General features: G+C 37.5%; 1 protein-coding gene across 10 annotated transcripts in view; it reads left to right on the top strand.

Moving 5' to 3' along the window:
• The window catches only part of GPHN (gephyrin), a 297146-nt gene that overhangs the window by 179548 nt on the left and 100848 nt on the right, over positions 1-16750 (top strand). For 6 of the 10 annotated variants that reach the window (XM_040600160.1, XM_040600158.1, XM_040600159.1 and 3 more), the window contains 4 exons: positions 494-588; positions 5585-5651; positions 9779-10051; positions 11307-11414. In XM_040600160.1, coding sequence (XP_040456094.1) covers positions 494-588; positions 5585-5651; positions 9779-10051; positions 11307-11414 — 543 coding nt within the window. The remainder of the gene's footprint in view (positions 1-493; positions 589-5584; positions 5652-9778; positions 10052-11306; positions 11415-16750) is intronic. The other 4 variants (XM_040600164.1, XM_040600163.1, XM_040600161.1 and 1 more) reach the window with 1 other exon arrangement.

Genomic DNA, 16750 nt, shown 5'->3' with positions numbered 1-16750 from the left:
TCCTGCCTGCCTGCTACATGGGCTTCCCTTTGCAAATTTTGTTTTCTGTATTCTGCACAGACTGATTCACCCTTCTCATGCCTGGGAAAATCTCAACAGGAAAATGCATATGAGGTTGATGAGGAAGAGAAGTCAGTTACATTCGGTCTTTCTTTGCTTATTCCCAAACATTTTTTTCCTTTCTGTTAGAGGGAGTTGTTGTTACTTATGTGATGTTGGTTAACATTTCCTATACATATAGAGTCCTGAATTGTAACATTTTCTATAGGGGTCTTTACAGTACAGCTAACACTTCTTCCCAACCCCTTGTCTTTCCCTAATTTATACAACCGAGATAAATTTCTTTAACATATTTCAGTGTTGAGAATGTAGCAACGACGTCTCTTGGCAGAAACAGAAAAAGGAGATACTCTTACCCAAATTTTAGCTGGTTTCATACTTTTCTTGTCCTTGGACTTCTTCACTCACTTTGCTATTTAATCTTTGATTGCAGGCCACTAAAGAAGTAATAGAGCGAGAAGCCCCAGGGATGGCCCTGGCAATGCTGATGGGATCACTTAATGTTACTCCTCTGGGCATGCTCTCTAGGTAAGACTATTTCCTTCATAATATGAAGTGAACTATTTCTTTAGAAATACACATTGTCATGAAATGACTGTACCCAAATAACTGAAGTTTGCCATTGTTACAAGGCTAGAAGTGTTATCTTCAGAGATGTGGCCAAATTCCAGGAATGGTAATTACATTCTTTCATTTAATTCCCTTTGTTGTCTCCATTAGACATCGTACCCACCTGTATTTTCTGTGCCAGGTTATTAGTGATATTGATGTATGCTGTTAACTGTCTTTTTATCCTAGAGCTGTGGCATTTTGGTGGTGTATGAAGAATTCTTCTATATGTTGTTCACCAAGTACTAAAATGCCTTGTTTAGCAAAAAAAAAATAATCTTTGATAAGTACAAATGTTTTGATATTGCTTTTATTCCAGTTTCAGCAGAAGCTGTCTAAATAAGTTAAATGGTATTTTAACCCATAGTTTCAGATATAGTACTTTAACTTCTAGAGTTTGGTATTTCCTACTGAATAATTAGTAACATTTTCTGCCTGTTGTTTCTCCTTTTATCAGTGACATCTCTTGTTATCCCGTATTTTTTCCTGGAGCTGATCTTTATTTTGTTCCTTCAATTTACCTCATTTTACCTACGATAGACTTAGTAATATCAATACCTTCCAGAAGTTAGTTTGTGCTTGCACATTATTTCAAGGTAACTTAAGAAACAATGGCTGTTACAGGTCTTTTATTTAATGCGGGTATAACAAGAAAATAATCATGCTGGTGAGGCCGCATCTCGAATCCTGTGTTGAGTTTTGGGCCCCTCGCTTCAAGAGGGACATCGAGGTGCTGGAGCGTGTCCAGAGAAGGGCAGCGGAGCTGGTGAAGTGTCTGGAGCACAAGTCTTGTGAGGAGCTGCTGAGGGAACCAGGGTGGTTTAGTCCAGAGAAAAGGAGATTCAAAGGGGACCTTATTGCTCTCTACAGATACCTGAAAGGAGGGTGTAGCGAGGGGGTGTCAGTCTTTTCTCCCAGATAACAAGAGAAAATGGCCTCAAGTTGTGCCAGGGGAGGTTTAGATTGGCTGTTAGGAAAAATATCTTCACTGAAAGGAAGCAATTGTCCAGCATTGGAACAGGCTGCCCAGGGAAGTGGTTGAGTCGCCATCCCTGGAGGTACTTAAAAGACATGTAGATGTGGTGTTTAGCGTATGTGGTTTAGTGGTGGACTTGGGCAGTGCTGGGTTTATGGTTAGACTCGATGATCTTAAAGGTATTTTCCAACCTAAATGATTCTGTGATTCTATGATAGAAGAAATAAGGAACTTTTAGATCTGCAACTTTGTATTGATACCTCTGTTTTTAAAGGACAATTAGGTAAGAGGTTTAGTGATTTGACAAGGTGTTTTAAAACTTTTCATAAAATGCATCACACATCTGAAAGGGCAACATTACCAAGTTAACACCTTCAGATTCTGTCCAAATTAGCAAGTATTTTCATTTTTTTTTATCTGATATTGTTTTTATGTCATAGCTTGTGTTTATCTGAAGGGAAGGGATAACAGAATGATACCACAAGGAGAGGAAAGGTTAATTTAGCTGTTCCATTTCTGATCAAGAAAAGGATAGCCATTTAGATGACACTACATAGTTTGATTTAGGGTGTGGTGTGATGAGGATGGGTGGAAGGATGTTGTAATGGTAGTGGAACCAAAACACCAGATTGCAGCCTGAACCTTCTGTCCACATAGAAAGAAAATGTCCCTTAAACTACAGTCACATTTCATAGTAATTGTCAACAATAGGGGGAGATAACATTACAAAGATACTGCATGCAAACATGTTAGACCTTAAAAAATTTCCCAGTGAAAATTTTTACTTTGGGCCTAAAAGCAGTCAGTGTGCAAAAGGCCATGATTTTTATAACGCTGTTCAGATCATAAAGTCAGATCATACACAAAAATTACAAAATTACGACATTATGGTTTCTTGTGCAATCTCAGTTCTGCATGAAGCACATGTATGTTATGGTTACTTTTTTTGTAGAATTCCTCTGCAAGTGCTTAAGGTGAAGGAAGGACATTTACTTTTCTTTGGTTTGGTTGTCCTATATCACTTCTGGTGATCTATTCAGAATCTTCTTTGAATGCAGACTCACTCCTCTGGGATTTTTCTCGCATCATTTGTTATTCTAAGACATAAATTGTTAATATATTTTCATACAAAATTCTGCAAATTGAAATGGTTTTATAATTCCCCTCCTTACAATGAGAATGAAGGCACACATTGAGAGGTCAAAAACATACACTAATTTATAGGTACACAGAAATGTAGATCTGAATTTTTCAAAGTATTTAACATGAAATATAATTTTCCTAAGCATATTTCTCATTGATTTCATTTTGAAATAAAGTTCTGATGCATAATTTTGCATGTAATTTCTTTGACTTTTCAAAAACAAAAGCAGAGGTTCCATTATGCAGTATTAAGCTGACACTTACTATGAGTCACCTGCAGGTTTGGAAATGTTAGGTCAATTGTGTTGAATTTTATCACACGAACTTTTAAACATTCTTAGAAGTTATAGACTCTTTCCCTGACTATGGGCCGGCATTAGGAAGTGGTGAGTTCTTTTGTAGACTGGAGTCATAGATATGTACACCAAATGAGGGGCAGCGAGACTCTCAGTTCAGATTCAGTCCCAAGGTCCAGCAGGGAGTATCTTAAGAGCATCACAGAGTCTTTCCTGAAAGCGTTTCCTTTTCTTCCCTGTGAGCTTCCAAAACTGTCCTTGTCCCAGAATTACCTGTTCCCTTTCCCTTCACCTGGCAACTACCCATGCCATGCCAGTCTTTATTGAGGTTTTTTTAAAGCACTCTGCCTCCATGCCCATCTATTCTGCTTTTACTGGCATAATTTCTCCCCAAGGAGATCATGTTTTTTTTCCCAAAGAGATCATGTTCTCCATTACAACTTCTAAATCAGACATGTATTTCTTTCCTCCCACACCCATTTTTTTTTTCTTTCTCCCACCCCTGTTTTTCCTTCCACTCCCTTACTTGTATTTGTATTCTTCTTTCTCAGGCGGCTTTGTTTTTTCTTAAAATTTCTGTCCGCTGCATCACAAGGCTGAGGATAACATGAGACTCACAGGATCACCCTGAACTGTTCTACATTTGGAGGAATATCGTTAATTTATGTCTCAAATTAACCAGAAAACATGCATATTTTGTGTGCTTTTATGTGGTGAGCACACACTATTTTTTTGCAAGCCATTCAGTTCTTGGGTACTTTTTCTTACTTTTGCATGCTCTTGTGAAATTTCTGGCAGCTCAATTTCTGTCTTCAGCCACTGGATGTGATTATTGGCAGCCAAAACTTGCATCTTCCAGGAGAATGGCTGCTGGTTTAGTCCTTTTTTATTATTGGTTGGTTGTACAGGCCATTTAGCTTATAATGTTTGAAGTTATTTAAAGCAGAATCAAAGAGCTAAGAAGATTATTAAAGGAGCTATCTGCCAAACAATTCCACCTCTTTTTAATTCCTCTGTGGATAATTCCTATTTCTTTATTTTGAATCTGTCACAAACTGTATCCCACATATGGCTTTTTCTGGATCAAGTTTGCAGATTTGGCTCCTGCAACAAGAGTGAATGAGCACATTTCTTTAACTCAGGTGCTTCATCTTTGTATTGCAGTAGCACATTCCTCAACTACCTAGAACAACAAATACCTTGACTGAGGGTATATAGTGTGCAAGAAGTGAGTATGGGAAACCAGAGGCTAGAGTCAGGCAATATTCAAACTGCCAGTTGAAAATAAGACTTTTCTTCAGGCTGGCTTGACTGTGATATCAAAAGGTCATTTTGTGGCACAAAAATAGTCTCTGTGCTATTTCATTGTGAGCATTATGACAGCTGTCACTGGAATACTTGCCACCCTGCTAGAAAATGCCATGCTACCAATAAATAACATTAATCACTAAGAATTGTTTCTATAAGAAGAAATCGAAGGATGTTGGCTACCCCACAAACTGTGTCCTTTGGCTCAAAATTTTTGGTAATGACCTATCAAGAAATTATTTTCTTTTCTATTCTGTTTTCACTTATGGCTCATGTGTGTGTTTGTTAAAGAGATTGTTATGCAATTTATCTCAACTGTAGCCTCTGTATCTTTGTGTTTTGGTTTTTGTCCTTTATTTTTTTCTTCTCGTTATATCCAAGCCCTGGATTTTTCACCATTGGTTTCATGAACAGTGGAGAAAACAGGAAGCACTCTTTACAAACTCAAGACAAAATCCAGTACTTGGTTTTTTTTAAAAAAAATATTTAGTTAAAAGGAGGAAGAGGCAAACTCTGAACAGCAGAAAGCATTCAGCACTCGGGTGTTTTTAGTTCAGCCCTGCATCAACACCAAAAGAATTTCCTAAAGACAAAAAATAAAATAAAATCTTTCATCTCTGATAGCTGTTTTTGTCTCTTTTTTTTGAGGGGGGAGGAAAGACTGATCGGAAAAATTACATATTAATTACATAAGTACAATTTTCACTTGAGAATTGCTTCCCTCTGTGCTTTTCTTATATTGCATATTTTATAAAAAAATAAGACACATTTGAATTAATGCAACCAGCATGACTTAGTGTTTTTACCTGGCAAGGGAAATAGTTTTGCCACTATCAATTGTGTTACAAAGGAACCATGTGTATGAGCAAATAGGCACCCTTATCAAAGAATGTATTGGATACAAGTAAACAATAGAATGAAGGGAACAAATAGATCTAAAAGAGATGGAAATCTAGTCAGTGTTTGTACTGTCAATTAAATGTTAGAATCTGTCAGCCTTGTTTGATGCTTTTTCAGCTCAGCTTCTCCTGAGCTGTTTTATGAGAACATGATCACCAAATATTTCTAGATGTTGGAAATTGAATTTACAAATTCTGGTAAATACTAGAATTTATCCTAAATGCTCTTTTCTTATTTCTACAGCGGAGAAAGTTGCATACAAGGATTTCACTCTGGGTTTCTTTCTTTTCAGACCTGTTTGTGGAATCAGAGGGAAAACTCTTATAATTAATCTGCCAGGTAGCAAGAAGGGGTCACAGGTAAGAAGTGTTCTTACTGATGTGCTACTGAGGACCCATGATGAGTAGCTCTCATTGCTCTGAATGGTAGAGAGTACCCATTTCAAAAAATATTACAAAAGTGAATTGAAATGCATATTTCTATAACTGAAGGCACCATCACTCTCAGTCAGGGATGATACAGTTCAGATCTGACTGAAGGTACTGTGTGACCAGGACAGCGTTACATGGAGTGCCAGAGAGCACTCACTGTAGCAGGCAGCGCTAATGGAGAGTCTGATGGTCTCTTACACTTCTTCCTTCTCTAGCCAGCCTGTACTGATCCCTGTGTTATTTACAGCTTTCAAGAAAGCATTCTATTTCACACAGAAGTAAGAGGAAGGCCTTAGTGTATGTTAGAGCTTGATGGAGTATGAACAGTCCTCGTTTTAGTCAGCAAGAGGGGAGAAAAAGGAATGCAATTTTTTAGAGTTTTTGGATTTTTTTAAAACCTTTTGGATATGAGCATGACTTTACAGCCTTTATACAGTTTGTTTTCTTCATGCCTTTTGTCTCAGTTTGGACAGCGGAGTAAGGCTTTATGTTTTTATTCATGCTTACTTTCTGACTGTAAAGCCAAGACAAGCACAATTAAACATCATGAGCAATTTTTTTGGCATGTGTTAGTAAGGCTAGATCTCTCCAGTGCTCGCTCTTCTGTGTGGTTGGCTGATAGGTCCAGAAAAACAGCCTTCTCCACACAAATATTGCTCACTGCATGGTGGGCTGTACAACCTGATACAAAACTGATAAGGTAGATCCCCCATCAATCACAACAACACATTTCTCCAGGGCTCAGGCTATGTCAGTGGCCTTGTTAAAAAATGTCTTTACCTCTGGCCTCTAACAAATGCATACTCGGCAGTTCATCAGCATCTTCTGACCCAGTAGGACCCACTCACAGAGGAGACAGTGCTAATGTGTTTGGCAGCACAGCCCTGCAGTCACTGTTGCTTGAAGTGTCTGGAGATAAATAAAGAATGTTTATGTGAGCTGTCACCTGGAAGTTGAAGAGGAAATGTTTTGAATACTATTATCTTAAGCAGCCATCACAGGTTTTCAGATACATTGTCTACTTGTTTCAGTTCAAGGACTCAGCAAGCACTCCTATGATTCCACCATTCCTTAGAGCCTTTTTAGGAGATCTAATGAGGCACTCCAATTGAAAAGAAATTAAAAAGCCTTTAAAACATGCAACAAGCATTGGAGGATGGTGGAGCAGGAATATACTGACTTGCGAGTCTTCCGGTTAGGAGCGGGAAGTCATATGCATGTACATGGCTGCACATCTTAAAGACCTGGTACTCCAGTAAGAAGATTTTTTTCAGAAATCTGTACTTCTTTTGTTGAATTATGCAAGAGATAGAAAAGCCTACACTCTCTAATGGTTTTTGTTGTGTTCAGTGGCACCCCTAACATGCTAGGTACAGAAAAAATTGTCATTTTCTGCCCTGAGGCATTCAGACTGAGAGAGTAAGTAAATTACAGAAAGAGGATGAGGAAAAGAAATGACAAAATGTTATTAAGTAATTTAACAATAGTTTGATATATAAAAAAAATTTTGCTGGAAAAGAAAAAAATGTCATATGATTTCATTATACAAGGAAGCTTTTTATAAACAGATTTATTTGTTCCTGTCATGGTGATACTCTCTGTTCACAATTTATTCTAATATGAAACTTCTTTAATCTATCAGATTTCAGTAAAGATTTTGAAGATGAACAGTACAGAAAATTGTTCCATAATGGGATCTTGGGAACCAAATAGGACGGTTGTTACCAGGAATTTCTCTCATTTCTCTCTTTTATGACTTGCTGATTTCCTTTCTATTGTCTTAATACAATCATACCAGAAGCTAATATAAAGCTCTGAAATTGCAGTATATATGTATTTCATTAATAAAATATTAAAAAATCAATAGAAAACAGCAGCACCATAAATGCTTCATCTCAAAAATGGACACAATGCATGCCAAAAGTGTTTTCTCCATAGACCATTTGTGTGGTGTGTACCACTGAACCAAGATCTGTAGAATGCTTCCATTTTTGTGTTGTTCTGGTCTGTTTTCTTTTCTTTTAGCTTTGCAAAAGCTATTTAAGGTTATGAAAGAGGGCAAAGTGTGAAATTACCAGATGCTCATTGAAGTCAGTGAGTCTGTGGCAATTTTCATAATTGTACTAACAGTCGCCTAAAATGATGAGATCTACAAATGACATGAGAGTACTTATTGGGAGCCTATTCATCAACAGTCAAGCCAGTAAGACATTTATTTCAGTGGTAGGAGTGCTGAACATGCTTCTCTAATGGGTTAATCATTAATGTACTTTTTCATTATTATTGGTCAGTTCACAACTTGTCCTTGTTTAGCACTTACTTGAGGTCTGCTTTTTTACTGAAGTAATGATGGTTGTATGCTTCAGTATTTTAAAAATAATGCTGTGGAGGCACAATAACTCTGAGGTTTGCAGTTAAATTATAATTATTTTGTTTACAAATATATTTTAATATATATTCATTATATACAGCATCTTATGCTCATCCAGTTTACTCCAGTTCTTCAGAGTGCCAAATTGAATGTTTAAAGAATTTATAAATCTATGAAGTAGACTTTTCATTACTCTTAAAGGAGCGACTGAAAGGTAGGTTCTTATTTAGAAGCTTTGAGGAAATACAGTGTTTGTGAGTCATGTTTTTGACTTACAGAATGGTTTATGTAAACTCCAGTAATTTCTGATGGATAGTTTGCTCTTTATTTTGTTTACATAGTCATTTTTATTTATTGCAAATACTTGTTACAGTATCTATTTACAAAATATTTATTTTCTGGATGCTCTTAAAATGTTGGAATACATTTTTTAAGATCTTCCTTATGCTTCAGGCAAAACCAAAAATGAAGTGCAACAAAAGGAATAATGTCAGCTTTCTCTGTCAGTCAACTTGTATTTTGCCTGACTGCACTACCATGGCAATCGTGTGACCCTGCCATCATTTTCCAATAATTTGATTTTTATATGCAGTCTGCTCAAATGACATGAAGAAAACTCTTTACTGAGGTGCCTGAGAGGAGGATGAGAGGCAATAGTCATAAATTGAAGAAGGTAGCTTCCAGCTGGATAAAAAGAAAAGAAGAAAAAAATCACTTTAAGGGTAGTTAAGCATTGAAGCAGGTTGTCAGGAAGGGTTGTGGATTTTCTGTTCTTGGATTTTTTCAAGACTTTGCTGAACAAAGCATTCGGCATCCTGTCTGAATTTCATATTGACCCTGATCTGAATAGGAGGCTGCAGTGTGTGATGTCCTGAGGTCCCTCTTTGATTTGAGGAAATATTAGCATATTTTAGCAGCAGAGGTAGCTGTATGTATGTATGCCCATTACGGAACAAGAACAGTTACACGGCGTCTGCATTTTTGCTTTCTCCAGCCATACAAAATAAACTTTCTAATTGTTTTTAAGATCATAGAGTAAGAAGAGGTTTGAAAAATGGATTCTTTATGAATATTTTTTCTGAGTTACATAAAGTTGTATCTATATTATATCTGTATTATTTATATACACTAAACATCGGTATACTTTGTCATTCTTCCAGTATATTGGATAAGTCCATAAATAAAAAAAAGGGATATAATTATATAGAACTGTAATTATGAAAACCGTTATGAATTGTTCTCTTAATTGTGAAGGAATATAATAGGAATGATTTGAAGCTAATATCCCTGCAGAGGTAGAGTTAATGTTTTCAATCTGCGTTTTTTTAGCATTCTGCCAGCTGCTGTGAACTGGTTTCTGTATTATGTATTCATGAAAATTTAACTCTTGTTTTCTGAAGTTTTAATCCAATGTTAGCTTCATTACAGTAGCCATGTTGTGCAACTTACTATATTTGCATGGAAAAAGGCAACAATATATAGTATAGTCCCCAGTTTTGGTTTTGAATTTGTTTTTTTACCCTCTGTGAGCAACTGCATAAGGGCATTTAAGGTTTCATTTATGATTGGGTGAAAAGATATATCAAAATCTCGAATATATTTTAATTAAGAGTAAATCTGAAAAAATCCCTATTTATTTCTGCGGGTAACTTTTCATAGTCATTTCTCTTCTTGTTGTGCATAGGAATGCTTTCAGTTTATACTGCCAGCCCTACCTCACGCCATTGATCTTTTGCGGGATGCCATTGTAAAAGTAAAGGAGGTACATGATGAGCTTGAAGATCTACCTTCACCACCACCTCCTCTTTCTCCTCCTCCAACCACCAGCCCTCACAAGCAGACAGAAGACAAAGGAGTACAGTGTGAAGAAGAGGAGGAAGAGAAGAAGGATAGTGGAGTTGCCTCAACAGAGGACAGTTCTTCTTCACATATAACAGCAGCAGCCATTGCAGCAAAGGTGAGTCTGGCTTGGTTCCCTGAGAGACCCTTTAGTTTCTATCCCAGGTACTTTACACCAGTATTCATTTACATGTTAAGAGTATACATTGAAATCCGTGTGGTCAAACAGATGTATTTTAGGTATGTATGTATGAAATACAGCTTCTTAAAAATGTATGAATTGTGTTTCAGTAGGTGATTTTGAATTTCAGTGGGAGATACATTGTTATCTTGACGATAACATGCATTTTTATGATACCATTCTGTTGTGACAATTTTTAGTGTTTTTTTTTAATAATTCAAAGTACTCACACACTCGAACACGCAAAGTCCAGTAGGTGTCATATTAAAGAATCACAACAAGATTTTCTAAGCCATAATACCTATTTTGAAAAGAAAATACTGATTTCTAAAAAGGTTGATAAAAAGTGTGACAGATAGGTAGCAGGTTAAGTAACAAGCTATCCAGACTACTCTATTCCAGTGTGCGTGTCTGCATAAGAGAGGTGAAATTCTGCCACAAAACTAAATATTGTCACATTGTCTTTATAGCCTTGATTTAGCCAGTAATCATAGATCAACACTACTCAAACCAAAATAATAAATTTGAGACCACAAAAGGAAAAAAACCAGATAATAGTTGCTCAAATTCTATGTTTTCCAAAGAAATACCTTATTATTTGAAGCAGTATATAAATACTTACTTAGATTTATGTCTTTGCTTTTCAAATGGAAAGACTATGTATTCCCGTGTGTTTGGAAAGGTTTTTTTCCAAACTGCTTTGCTCTGTATTTACTCCACAAATTGTGCTTTTAATTCCTGTTATGAGAACTGAAAGTCTAAGTAACTCAAAATTATCTTAAACAATTTCTAAACCAAAGCAGCAACATTCTAACTCCAGAAATGTGAATTCAGGTCTGAGACATCTTGACATTTCTAAGACAGCTGCAGCTGGAGATCATCTCCTCATGTACAGAAAATCGTGATTACATGTATCTTTACAGGGATGAATTAAGGTAATTACCATTTGCAAGTTTCAGTTTTTATTAATGCAAATTTTAAATTGATTAATTTCTTTTGATATAGGCACAGATAAATATTATGTGCAATTTTTAAAGAAAGAAAATATCTGAGATCTAAACTGGCTGTGTTCATATGAGCTTGGCATTTCAGTGTCACACTTGTTTTCACCTCATTCCTTTTCAGTCATTTGCTTGTATAGTTTCATGTTTTCCTGTCACTGTATTCATAGCTGTTCTGTGTTGTGCATTAGAAGCATCCATCCTACACCAGTTCAGCTGTTATCATGGCAAAAGGTGAACAGCCCATCCCCGGTCTCATCAGTTATTGCCATCACGCAGCAGGCAGTGCAGGAGAACTGGTAAGAGACGCTTCCAAGAGGCTTTTGCACTAACAGTAGCTAAAAATACACTGCCTGCCTCCTAGTCTACTGTGTGAACAGACAGTGTTACTTATTTTCTTCTAACAAAGACGCATCAGTGCTATCTTTCAGAGAACATGCTACAGAAAATACTGTTTAAGATACAGGGCTAAATCAGGTAAAGTTCCTGTGCATTGTCAGTTTGAATCATTTGGCTGCTGAGATGATCATGGCTATAAAACCTGTGTTTCTGATTAGTCATCTGCTTTATCATCTAATATACTCAATAATTGACTATAATTAGAATAATCTCCTAAAATTACTGCTTTAGAGCTATGAAATTTTGGTAACATTTTCCCCTTTGTCTGCCTTGCTTTGCTTTTTTTCTCTCAATAGTTTGTCAAAATAATATAACATTTGCACTGGGTGTTCATAGTTTACTTTCATCGCTTAGAGTTTCTCCCTTACTTTTTCTATTCCATTTAGAAGTAGACTTTCTCAAAACCAAAATAAAAGACTTGAGGAGTCAGGATACAGTGGACTTACTATAAATTACTGGATTTTAGTGAGTAGTAGGCAGTTACTTCAATGAATGATAGAAAGGACTTAGTTTATTATAACCCAGAGGTTATAACGTGGGCTCTAACCAAATACTGTGCTATATTCTCCATCTCCCAAAGGTTTAGTCTAGGCTTGAATTGAGTTAGAATAATGGCTACAGTATCATCAAGAATGAAATGTAATTTACTGTATTCATAACTGTAGATTACACTAAGGAAGGCAATTCCTAAGGAAGACATTCCCCATATCAAATAACATATGCACACGAACACCAGTCATATTCTATTGTCCCTTTCACTTAGTGAACAGTATATATCCATTATATTTTTTATATATTTATATTTATGCAGTGTACTTAATAATACCTTCTCTCAAATCAGCAGGTTGTAGTGGTTTAAAGAGACTATTACTGGTGGTCTTAACACACTCCACTGTTGTATTAGAGAAATAAACCTCTTGAGAGAAAAATTTGTAACTGTGAACCAACTTAATTCTCTCAGTGAGATTTTGTGTCTGCGAAAGCTAGCAAGATGAAACTTAAGAGTTCTAGATAGGTTTGTATGTGGATTGTTTTATGGCAATTGTATTTTCTATAAAAGTAGTGATTAGGGAATAATTCTCATTTGAAATTAAATGCCTGTAATCATCTTTTCCCTTTATCTTCAACTTTCTTTTCGATTAATGTCCTGCTGAAATTTTTCTTAATTTTTAGTTTTCTCACAGGCAAAAGTTACTACTTCACATGCAATTCAATGGAGACCGGAATTGCCTCAGTCACTTTGTTACTGAGAGAGGGTTTTGTTCTGAAAAAGATGGTACCAGATAAAATTTTAGAAGGAATGATTGATGGATATGTTTGACAGAAAAAAATACCCCCAAAGTTACTTGCCTGAAGGGGATGAGACAATATGTAATATGTGGTTACTCTAGAGTAACCAGAGTAAACCCAGGGAGAACTGGATCATTGTATCATTTGCAAAAACAATATTCTATTTATGCTGTGGGATCTTGTAGTATATAAAAGAGGTAATGGACCCGTACGCAATCATATCAAGATATGTGCAGCTTTTTATCAGAGGAGGGTAAAGAAAAGTTGTCTTATTTGAAGACTTAAAACCGTTCTTTTTTTTATTGTGTCATGTCTTTATTTTATGCCTTTATCAAAATATAATTTTTTTGCTGTATTGTCCTTAGTCGTGGAGAATGAAAGGAAGCATTAGAAGTTGTAGGTAGTGTTGGAGCTATGCCAGTATAAAACTTATGGTTGTCAGCCTTTTTTTGTGTTTAACATATTTAAGATGGGATTTCAGGAGAAAAAGAGAACAGAAGGGAAATGGTGCTTCTGTCTAAAAACTGTTTGCATGATCAGAATATCATTGTCCCTGCTTACCTCTATTTATAGTATATCTTTAAGAGATCATTTGCAAATCAGAATACTCCAACTAGACGCCAGTTAGGCACTTTTCTGGAGAGGAAGATATCCCCAGCATAATCATCCGTAATGAACAGAAACTCTTCTGACTTCATAATTTATAGTGGAAATTGCAGCACAAGTTACTTAGCCTTGAAAGATCCTCGGAGCAAAGTTTGGGTTTTTAAATGCTGACAGACATTGACTGGCAAAAAGTGCTGTCAGCCTGCAGCAGTAGAGCAGAAAGTAGGCAGCTGGTGGCACACTAAGAACAAGAGCTCTTTCCACACAACTTATGAACAGGTTACGAACATGAGAAATTCTTAATGTGTGGAGGAGGGTTTATAGTGAAATAAGATCCCCTAGGTATAACCCAGTATCCCTACAGCAAGGTTGCTAAGTTAGGCAGTCATTATTTATAGATGGGAACCAAGGAAGTTGAGAGGAAATAAAATGACATTAAAAAGCAGTATTTAATGACTTGAGTCTTAAGAGTGGTCATTTTTAGCTGCACAAAGACAAGCAACAAATCTGTCTTAATATCCTAACTCTAATCCTAAGGATACAACAGATTTTCAAAAGCTAGGATTCAGGCTTGTTCCTGGAAGGAAGTACTTTGCAGTGGCTTCTGTTTGCCCTAGAGCTCTATTAGACAAGAGTGCTCAAAATGCCTAGATGCAGACTGAGTACAACACTCCATTTAAAAAAAATCTTGGCTGGACATGTCCAATGTTAGTAGTTTGATTGTCACTGGATCATAATTTCTTGTTTCCTTTTATTGTCTGCTACTGCCATTTCCCCCAAATGTGGGTGTTGTTTTGGTGATTCTCTTGCAATTTGAATATCAGGCTGAGCTAAGAAATTCTTAATGAGGCGAAAGATCTTTAATATGTGTATATATACTCCTTCAAAGATCTGAATTTTACATTTTTCTCATCTTGTGATAGAAAAGTGAATTACAGGAAGTAACATCAATCTGATCTGGTAGAAGTGCTGCCTCTGAAAAAGGAAGAGGTTCAAATCATGAGAACAAAATCAGAATAAGCCTTTGTAAAAAGTGCTTTATAGCAGAATATGCTGCATTTTGTGTTGTAGAACTGATTTTGTGTGTAGTTCTCCTATCTGAGGGATTTATCATTTGTATGTCTTACCACTTTACACAAAAAAATGAAAAATTAATCATTATGTTAAACTAGCAGTCTAGTGAATTGTAAAGCCAGTGTGATACCTGCATAACTCGGCCCAAATACTGCAGTAATAAGAAGCAACAGACTTTCTAAGGTTCAGTGTATCGAAGCTAAGAAAAGCTTTATTCCTAAACGCATTCTTCTGCCTCTTTTTCTTTGGAACTGGTGATAAAACTGAACAGAAAAGACAGAATATAAATAATGATACATTCACTTTTATAACTGAAAATAAGGCCACTTTCTCACTGTTGTAAGTTGGTGTAATTCTATTTATTTTAAGTGGCTTAATATCAGCTAAAGGATATGCCCCTAAAATTCCAGCCAAGAAGTAGAATCATGAGTTCATACAATAGTTTGGGCTAGAACAGACCTTTAAAGGTCATCTAGTCCAAGCCCCCTGCAGAGCCCCATCCAGCCTGACACAGAATGTTCCCAAGGATGGGGCATCTTCCACCTCTCTGAGCAACCTGTTCCAGTGTTTCACCACCCTCATCATAAAAAAATGATTCCTTATGTTTAGTCTGAATCTACCCTCTTTAGTTTAAAACCATTACCCCTTGTCCTATCACAACAGGCCCAACTGAAATGTTTTTGTCCCCATCTTTCTTATGAGCCTCTTTTAAGTACTGAAAGGCTACAAGAAGGTCTCCCTGGAGCCTTCTCTTCTTCAGGCTGAACAACTCTAACTTGATCAGCATTTCTTTGTAGAAGAGGTGTTCCATCCCTCTGATGATATTTTGTTACCCTCCTCTGGAACCACTCCAACAGGTCCATGGCTTTTGTGTGCTGAGGAGTCCATATCTGGATGTGGCACTCCAGGTGGGGTCTCACCAGAACAGAGTAGAGGGGCAGAATCACCTCACTCAACCTGCCAGTCGCGTTTCTTTTGTTGCAGCCCAGGTTGCGGTTGGCTTTCTGGGCTGCAAGAGCACATTGCTGGCTCATGTCCAGCTTTTCATCCACCAGTACCCCCAAGTCCTTCCCAGTAGGGCTGCTCTCAACACCTTCACCCCTCAGCTGGTATGGATACCAGGGGTTGCCCGACCCAGGTGCAGGACCTTGCACTTGGCAATGTTGAACCTCATGAGGCTCACATAGGCCCACTTCTCAAACTTGTCCCAGGTCCCTCTGGATGGCATCCTGTCCCTCAGGCATGTCAGCCCCACCACTGAGCTTGGTGTTGTCTGCAAATTTGCTGGGGGTGCGCACAATCCCACTATATCATTGATGAAGATATTCAACAGTACTGGCCCCAGTACAGACCCCTGAAGGACACCACTCATCACTGATTTCCATCCAGACATTGAGCTGTTGACTGCTACCCTGTGGATGTGACTGTCCAGCCATTTCCTCATCCACTAAACAGTCTATCCATCAAATCCATCTCTCTCCAATTTAGAGAGAAGAATGTTAAGGGGGACCATGTCAAAGACCTTATAGAAGTCCAGTAGATGACATCCGTAGGTCTTTCCTTGTCCGGTGATGTAGTTACTCCACCACAGAAGGCCCGCCCCTAGGTTGGTCAGGCAAGACTTGCCCTTGGTGAAGCCATGCTGGCTGTCTCAAGTCACCTCTCTGTCCTCCATGTGCCTTGGCATAGCTTCTAGGAGGATCACTTTCATGATCTTCCCAGGCACAGAGGTGAGGCTGGCAAGCCTTTTTAAAAATGGGTGCAATGTTTCTCTTTTTCCAGTCACTAGGGACGTCACCTGACTGCCATGACTTTTTCAAATATCATGGAGAATGGCTTGGCAACTATATCAGTCAGTTCTCTCAGGACTCTGGGATACATCTCATCAGGTCCTATAGACATATGTATGTTTAGGTTCCTCAGGTGGTCATGAACCTGATCTTCTCTTACGGTGGGAGGGGCTTTGCTCCCTCAGTCCCTGCCTTGCAGTCCATCTCCTTGAGAGGTGTGGGAAGAGAGGTTGACAGTGAAGACTGAGGCAAAAAATTTGTTGAGTGCCTCAGCCGCCTTCTCGTCTGTCACTACGAGTTTGCCAGTCATGTTCTTCAGGACAGATAAGCTTTCTTAGCTGGCCTTCTCTTACATTATGTGGGAAAGAAAGAAGAATGAATTTTTATTTTTCCCTTCAGGATGCATTTTAAACTGTCTGTTGGCTTTGCGTGGTGATTTCTAGTGCTTTTTCCTGTATTCCCTCAGAGAGGCCTGT

This window comes from Falco naumanni, chromosome 7 (assembly GCF_017639655.2).
Source record: "Falco naumanni isolate bFalNau1 chromosome 7, bFalNau1.pat, whole genome shotgun sequence".
NCBI classification, from domain to species: Eukaryota; Metazoa; Chordata; class Aves; order Falconiformes; family Falconidae; genus Falco; species Falco naumanni.
The sequence above is the reverse complement of the archived record's forward strand: the minus strand, read 5'-3'. Positions and strand labels throughout refer to the sequence as shown.